Source organism: Diospyros lotus, chromosome 4 (assembly GCF_014633365.1).
Source record: "Diospyros lotus cultivar Yz01 chromosome 4, ASM1463336v1, whole genome shotgun sequence".
NCBI lineage: Eukaryota > Viridiplantae > Streptophyta > Magnoliopsida > Ericales > Ebenaceae > Diospyros > Diospyros lotus.
Window position 1 is genome coordinate 42,688,057 of NC_068341.1, and position 8,906 is coordinate 42,696,962.

Here is an 8,906-nt window from a genome sequence, read left to right on the forward strand (position 1 = left end):
AATTTTGGTTTCAATTCGGATCAAATAAATACAAAATATAAGACATTACTTTTTAACCTAGTAAAAATTTAACACATTAACTAAGGATAACACCCTGAAAACTCTTTGGAGTAATGTATACGATTTATCGTATAGGTTCAAAATTTAAAATACCACCAGATCGTAAGTTTGATTCTATGGTTGATGGGAATATTGACTATATTTATCTAAAGAATCAAATTTAAAAAAAAATAAAAATAAATTCGAGTTGAAAACTAATTATGATTGAGGGATTCCTTGAGTATCATTTAAAAGGTTAATTTATTTTTTTTAATAATGAACACTTATAATAATAATTTTATTATTATATTGGCATGGTGAGATGGAGGGCCCACTGCCAACCCGAATTGTCAACGGTTAAAAAAGTTCAGTTCAAAGCCGAGTGAGGAAGGGAAGACGTGACACCCCACATGTGCAACGCGCTGCATTTCTGAATACTATTATTTTTATAAATATTATTTATAAAAACTAATTTACTATTAATTATATTTTTATTTTTATAAATATTAAATATTATTTACTATTTTTATAACTATTTATGTCAAAATAATTTTATAAATTTTAATAATAAATAATATTAACTATTGTTTCAAATAACAACAAATGTACACTACATTAATATATAAATATTCTCAAAAATATACATTTAAATATCATTTTCATTACGAGATAGAAAAATCTTAATTTTTATCTATAATACACGAAAATTATTTGAAAGTATCGTTGTAACATTTTTGAAATGTTTTTTAAATATTGAGAAATATAAAAAAATATTTATGGATTGTTTTTACAATTTCAAAACTGTTTCGAGTTTATTTTTTATTTTCTTAAAAAAATATATCATTTATTTATTTTTATTTTTATTTTATATTTTATTTTCATTTGCATGAAACTAAGTTATGTTAAAAAAATGTCTTCAGGGCGCAAGCCAAGTGGTTTGATCATGATAAGTTAAAATTCGTATCAATAGATTGTGAATTCAATTCTTTGTTATGTGTAGTGAAGTAAATTTTTTACCTATAATTTAATTTTTTTTTTATCAAATTTAAGGATGGGAGCAATGGCAGATCGCTTAACAACGTTAATTTCAAATTATGGTAAGAAAATTGTTAGTTAGATTGGGTGCATTGGTGGGCCCACGCCCATGCCCACCCATACACCTTCGCATGTATACGCGCTGGTATGAAGTTGGTGGTGATGAGTGAGTGTATATAAACTCAGCGAGAGTGCTTCCATGGGAGAGTTGCCACTCTTCCTGTGGAAATTAAATTAAGCTTTAACATAATCATAATCTGAGAAGATGGGGAGACGACCATGCTGCGACAGAGTAGGATTGAAGAAGGGGCCATGGACGACCGAAGAAGACAGGAAGCTTGTCAACTTCATCTTCGCCAATGGCCATTGCTGCTGGAGAGCTCTCCCCAAGCTTGCAGGTTGATTATTTACATTAATCTATTGATCAACGGCAGCATTAACTTTGTTAATTATATGCAACACAGACAGAGAGAGAGAGAGAGAGAGAGTTAATTTGATGCTAATATATATTATATGATACGTTAATCTGCAGGTCTGTTAAGGTGTGGGAAGAGTTGCAGGCTGAGATGGATCAACTACCTGAGGCCTGACCTCAAGAGAGGTCTCTTGTCCGAACAGGAAGAGAAGCTGGTCATTGATCTGCACGAGCAGCTCGGCAACAGGTGACTGATCAATGATCGTTGGTTAAATGATTCCATTAATGATATATATATATATATTAATTATCAAGATTAATATAATGGGAATTAACAAAATGTTTGAAGATTACTGCACCTGGAGAAGAAATTAACCTGCTTAGAGTTAAATTAATCAGTGTTGAAATTAATGAGCAGATGGTCGAAGATTGCTTCTCATATGCCGGGAAGAACGGATAATGAGATCAAGAACCACTGGAACACCCACATCAAGAAGAAGCTCAGAAAAATGGGCATTGATCCACTCACCCACGAGCCATTACTGCCTCCGACGACGTCGACGACGACTGATAATCATCATCGTGACCGGACGAGTCAGAGCCAAGATCAACAGGAGGAGGAAGAAGGCGGCGGCCCACTTGATTCATCAGTGGAAGTCAATAATGGCGCCTTCTGCACGGATGAAGTCCCGTTGATTGAACCCCACGAGATCAATCTGGGAACTTGCGCCCCTTCATCGTCGTCGTCGGCTTCGTCGACTTCTTCATGCATTATTAATGAAAATGAGAATTCGTCCATGATCACCCTAATGGAAGATCTGGGGTTGCCAGCTTTTGACGATGACTGGCACAACAGCATGATGATGAGTTTCTGGGATGACGACAACGACAATTTCTTCGGTTCTTTGAATCTGTTCGTTAATGGCGACAGTGATAACGATCGCCCAAATTTAACGGCTTCTTCTGATCCTACACAGTGCCCAAGAATGGTTCTTGATCAAGAACCATGGAATTTGTTTGAGCTCTCGTGAATTATACTATCACGATCAGTTTTTTTTCTTTTTACTCGAAAGATTACATTGTCAGAATCCCAAGAACATGGTGAGGTTCGATTTCAATTCAAGTATATATATAATCCCGTCTAGGTGTCTTTAAGTATTCACGGTAGGCCTTCTCTCATTTGAACCTCGTCCTTAAGACTTTAATTATCGCTATGCTATCATAAGGTGTTAGTATCCCTAAATGATAAATCATAGATATTATCATATCGTTTAGAATTTAGATGGTTGAGTTTGAAAATTTGGATGTTATCATATGATTTTGTATCAATTAAGTTCACGGCTTAGGGAAAAACTAACTCGAATTGCTAATATTTGTCGTAGGGTAATTCATTGTGTCTTAAGTTTTTCGACTGAGTCTATCATAGAGAATAATAATAAATTTCGACATTTAAACAATTTTATTGATCGATTAAATGATTCAAAACATGATATATTTATCAACAACTAACAAAATTATTTAGATGTTGAAAATAAGATGCAATAAATACATCTTATCTTAAAATAAGGTGTATTTATTATTGTTTAATCATTACTCTTAAGGCAATATATAGTTAACATTACTCGTTATAAAATATGAAAATACTACTTGAACATTTTACTTTGGAAAATGCTATTTATATTCCTTAGGCTACACAATGTAGTTAAAATGACAAAAATACCCCTCACCTAAGTCGGTGAGGCGTAAGGGGTATTTTGATTATTTGTGCGTGTATGTGTAGCTCAAAATGTAACGCTTGATGTACAAGTAATATGGTTCTTTTACTTTTGATACTATTCTCACTCGATCATAATAATAAATTTATTGATTACAAATGTCATTGTCAAGTCACTTTAAGAGCATGCAAGAAAGAAAACAATAAGAGAGTGTAAAGAAATCATTGCACGAACACTCTGATATTTAAGTCAAATATTAAAAACGTGAATACCATATTGAAACTTGTATTAGAGTATAGAACTTTTATAAATCTCCTAAAATTAAGATTTTTACGGATAATGTCTATATATCTTGATATTCTAGAATTAACTAAGATTGTGATTTTTATGAATAATATTTATCTTAATATTACGAGATCTTATTAGAATTAGAATTCTTTATAAACAATGCATATTCCTTTCCTATGACTCTCAGAGGGATTTTCATTTGTCAAAATTATTCAATTTACGTGTTGTGCGGGATTTCAGCCTCGGTTAAGAAAAAATTATATCTTTTTAACATAAAAAATTATTTTAATCTTTTAATAATTTTTTACTTATAACACAATAGATACTTTTCATGATACTTGGGATGAGTGTCCTTGCACAACTCTTGATATTCATCCCTTCGATTACGCCAGAAGACGTAAATTGCAGATTAAGTCTTTGGTTTTTGCGCAAAATGAGAATCAAACTCGCAATCCACCCGATTGATATTGGTATATTATTTATCTGACCACTCGATCTATGTTTTGAGGGCATATTTTTAATTATACTTATATTATATATTATATGTTTCCATTAATAAGATACAAATCACTGTATGTATACATAAAGTAAAAAGAAGAAGTTATCTGTTTATCATCATTTCCGACAAGACAATACTTACCGTATGGAAAGTGGGAAAATGCATATGATTTCTTTCCCCACGACAAAGTGTGTGTTAATTTCATCACAAACGTTACGTTTGTGAAGGAATTTCATAATTGTCTGCCACTCACTGACTTTTGAACCCTTTCTTAATAATTGATTATCCAAATTAAATAAGATTGAAAATAATTAATCTGCATGTTTACGCCATTTTTATATTTCCTATCAAAACACTATCATTGTTCTAATTATTTAGGGGACGAATTTTTCTTCTTTTTTTTTATACTCCAAGCTAAAAACACAAAATCAAGAAAAATTAACCCGACAAATTTTTTTTTCCCAAAAACTAACTCAAAACATGTAAGAATCATAGCCAAAGACAAACACGAGGAAGGGAAGACGTCAAAGGCAAATAAGAGCCAAGCCCTAAAAGGATCGAGAAAACTACATAGTAGGCAAGTAGGGCTAAGTAATACTTTGAGTTCGATGCGTAAATTGGGATGCATAATGGTCTCGATCATGGAAGTATCGATTATTGCTTTCTTGCCAAAGAAAATTAATAGTAGCCTGAAGAGTAAGAATGTTGGCCACCGACCAAAGAGATTTCCCTTGCTACCGATGAGCAACTAGAGCACAATTAGAAACCAACATCCCTATTGCTAGTCATTCTATTTAGTTAGTGTTTGTAAAAATAAGTAAAATAAATTTCTACCAAAATAAATTATCTGAAAGGGGGAAAGAATAAATTTATCTTGAAAGTTTAAGATAAGAAGTCACGTGACTTCATTCCAAAAAATTTAATAAATATAATGAAAAACACTTTTATCTGAAATAATTTCTGTATCTTATTTTTTTAATTTATATCTTAGTTGACAAATGCTATCTTAGAGGATGATTTTATCCATTATATTATAACAACCAAATAGGGTTTTGCAATTACCAAATGGCTTCAAATTTTATTAGGTTTTTTATTTTTAACATTTTTTCCTGAAAAAATAATTTAATAAATTAAAACAACAATTTTATGTAATTTATTACTACCCAAAGGTAAAATAAATTATCTGACAAATTAATATTTTTTTATTACAAATTAATAATTAAATAATAACATATATTTTATTTTTAAATAAGATATATTTATTATATCTTATTTTTATTTAACTATTATTCGCGTTATTATATATATAATATATATGTAATTATCAAAACGGCGTAGTACCAGCGCTTGGTTTTAAAAAAGAACATTAATTTAGTTATGAAAACGGCGGCGGCGCACTAAAAGCAGAGGCGCGTGGGGCTGACAACCGCCACTAACACCAATCGGATTCAGAAATGGGTCGGCGCGCACTTTTCGGGCGTGGCTCCTCCGACAACGGCGTCCACACTGTTCGCCGCCCCATCATCCCTCTAAATTAGTTTCATTATTTTTTAATAATAATAAAAAAAATTGCCAACGAGTGCCCTTCAAATACTAAATATATTATAATAATATAATTTAAATAGTTTATTAATTAATAAAAATATTTAAATATTAAAAATAAAATATTTAACGAGTATTCTAGAGAACCCTAGAGTTATCTCGAGTTTGTGGGTTCGACCCTGTTTTCGTGTGCGAGACTGTGCAATCGTTTATATCTATTTTAAGAATAACCCAGACTTCTACTCATGACGAACTTATTCGTACATCTAGATTGGGTCAAAGCAAACTATGAGTTTTTGAGTAGGTAGGATAGTCCGAGCTAGAGACTAGATGTGATTGAAAGCCCCTCGAGTTTCTCGTGCTATTAAAAAAAAAAAAAATGAATGCCTTGTTAACAAAAAAATTAGTCGTGAACAAGAAAAATGAAATAATAAATTAGTTGTGAAATAGAGTAAAGTTATGAATCATCATTGATGACATTGTTATTATGTAAATTTATTAAATGAAATATTAAATATAGAATAATGCTATTGATACACCTGAGGCTACACAAAGGTGTACCAATGACAAAAATATCTCTCATGAGGCGTATAGAGGCGAGAGGTATTTTGGTCATAATACCCCTTTGTGTAATTCAAAATGTACAAAAATAATGTACATCTAGCATAATTTTTAAATATAAGAGATGATGACACATAATCTCATTATCCTCTTCCAATAAAAATGCGCTACATCACTGATAAAATTGTAGGACTCCTATCATTATTATTATTGTTGTAAATAAGACTTATAAATTATATTAAAATTATATATATATATATGCATCACTATCCTCAAAAGTGTCCAAAAATTCAAAGCTACCAATCATAACACAACAACTCATTATATCCCCACAGTTCTTTTTTGTCTCTTAAATTGGAGAAAAGAAAAATAAAAGCTAGAAAGCAACAGTAGCCAACACTTGGGCAATCACGCAACCTGATGTAAGGCTGATCTAAGACAGCACTCCCAACTAAAATTTTAGAAATGATATTTCAACATTTAAATTCCACACTGATATTTTGTATACTTATATTTATATAACAAACAAAATTCATGTAATATATCACTTAAGTATCAAAGTTAAGTATCCAAATATACAAAATAAGGTTTCAAGTTTAATTTAATTGAAAAAAAAATAAGGTTTCACATTTGATTTGTCCTCTGAAATTAGTTTATAACCACAAAAAAAGAGCATTTTATCCTTAAGACACAGATCAAGTGATTGAATCACAATAAATTGTCATCCGCATTAATAGGTTATGGGTTTGATTCTTTATCCTGCGCAATAAGATAAAGTTTATATTTACGATTTATCTTCTTTATCAAAATTAAAGATACGAATAACGAGAAATCGCGCAAAAACAATAATCTTAAAAAAGCATCTAAATAACCAAACTTTGAGGATAAAGATATGATTTGATGGACACAAGAGTTTGTTTTCAGTCTCATTCTATTCGACCCAACCATGCACATGCCCCATGCTTTTCCTTTTTATGTTATTTTCATTATGCCCATGGTTTTACACTTTTGGGGAGTTTGGTATTTAAAAAGTTTTAAAATTCATAATTTTTGAGAATATTCTTAAAAAAATTTAATTTTCAAGATTTATGTAATTTTATATTTGATTAGGTTTAAACATTTTAGAAATATTAGGTATTTTTTTATAAGAATCTTATATTATCATGTTTAGTTTAAATATAACATTTGTTAGAATTTATGTTATTTTTTAAAAATTATTCTTATTTAATTTTTTATTTAAAAATAATTAATTTCTTCTTGTATATAAAATATTGGACCCACAACTTTTTAAGAGATCAAAAAATGTCATTTTTTTCACACATTATGTATATATGTGTGTGTATATATATACATAATATATATATTTGTATGAATATATATATATATATATATGTTTGTAAGAAAGAAGTTATGATAAAGATAATCGTAAAAGGACAATAAGGTTATAAGAGGGTAAAATGTGTTTGTCTTTTTTTTTTTTGTTAAAAACTTTTCTAAATTTATGGGAATCCAAGATTTCTAACCCCCACTATAAAAATCTTTTGTGGGAAAGATGATTAAAAATATATTTTGAAAATGTTAAGCTACGTTCTCTTTTACTTTTTAATTTTTAATTTTGAATTAATTATTAGTTTTGAATTTTCTATTTTGATCGTTTGTTTTTAAAAAATTGAAAACGCATTTTTTTGTTATTTTGAAAAATTATTTCTTAAAATAAAAAATTAGAAAATGCATTATCTTTGAAATTTTGAAAATAATTTTTTATTTAATAAATTTGATTATTTAGTATATTAGAAATATTTAATATTAATATATTATTAAAAAAGATATACATTTTAAAGTTAAAGAATTTTATAATATTTTTTTATTATAATAATAAAATATAAATAAATAAATAAATATGTTTTGAGTTTAGAGTCTATTTTAAATTTTATAATATTTAATGTCTTTGAGTTTGTTTTGTTTTGAGTTTCGATTTTCTTTATAATTTTTTTTTATTTTCAAAAATATTTTTTAAAAAACAATAAAGAGAACAGATTTTCCTTATTTTAGAAAATCAAAAATTAAAAATAACTTAAAAATAACAAAGAGAACACAGTCTTATCATTTTAAAATATTTAAAAAAAAAATTATACCAAACATGAGATTATAAATTTCTAACCTAACATTACATTTTTAAGAATTTAAAAACTTTTTCTATACCAAACGCTCTCTTTAGATAGCACTAACAAACTCCAAGAAAGAATGGATCAGTGGAGACTTAAATCATACAAAAATCCAAATAGATTGAGGAACTTCAATCAAACAAGTCACATGTAACCTATCTTCATGTGATTTGCTAGTCTTTTTTCGATCTTCTTTCGATCTCCATACCTACACCGATATGTCTATAATTTTCTTCTTTTTTCTTCTTTGATCTTCCTTCCTTCCCTAGTCTGTTTTTTTTATTTTATATTTTGACAATTTTTAATTATGCAAGTGAAATTATTATAATTCCATCAATAATTATTTCTACACTCTAAGTCTTTTTAGAACCTATTTTTGAACATTGATTTAGAAAATAAAATATTTTTTTATTTTTATTTCTTAACAATTCACATTAATCATAAAAGACTATTTTAATCATAAATTTATTGTTGATATTAACAAACAATTTTGAGTGAATTTGGTAATAAGGATATTTTGATAAAAAAATTATTATCTCAGCATTTATCATATGCATTTAACAAACATATGGAAAGAAAAAATACAATTCTCAATAAATTCTAAAAAATTTAACAAACAATCTTATAAAAATTTTAAAATATTTTTC

General features: G+C 28.5%; 1 protein-coding gene across 1 annotated transcript; it reads left to right on the forward strand.

Moving 5' to 3' along the window:
• Nucleotides 1–1,291: 1,291 nt before the first annotated feature.
• Nucleotides 1,292–2,876, forward strand: LOC127799968 (transcription factor MYB20-like). Its single transcript, XM_052334287.1, has 3 exons — nucleotides 1,292–1,472; nucleotides 1,607–1,736; nucleotides 1,908–2,876. Exons 1-3 carry the CDS (start codon nucleotides 1,340–1,342, stop codon nucleotides 2,518–2,520), a joined length of 876 nt encoding a protein of 291 aa, XP_052190247.1. The 5' UTR covers nucleotides 1,292–1,339; the 3' UTR covers nucleotides 2,521–2,876.
• Nucleotides 2,877–8,906: the final 6,030 nt, after the last annotated feature.

Coding starts and splice junctions, on each gene's coding strand:
- LOC127799968 (XM_052334287.1), top strand. CDS start 1,340: ATGGGGAGACGACCATGCTGCGACAGAGTAGGATTGAAGAAGGGGCCA. Junction 1,473..1,606: donor AGCTCTCCCCAAGCTTGCAG/GTTGATTATTTA, acceptor GTTAATCTGCAG/GTCTGTTAAGGTGTGGGAAG. Junction 1,737..1,907: donor CACGAGCAGCTCGGCAACAG/GTGACTGATCAA, acceptor ATTAATGAGCAG/ATGGTCGAAGATTGCTTCTC.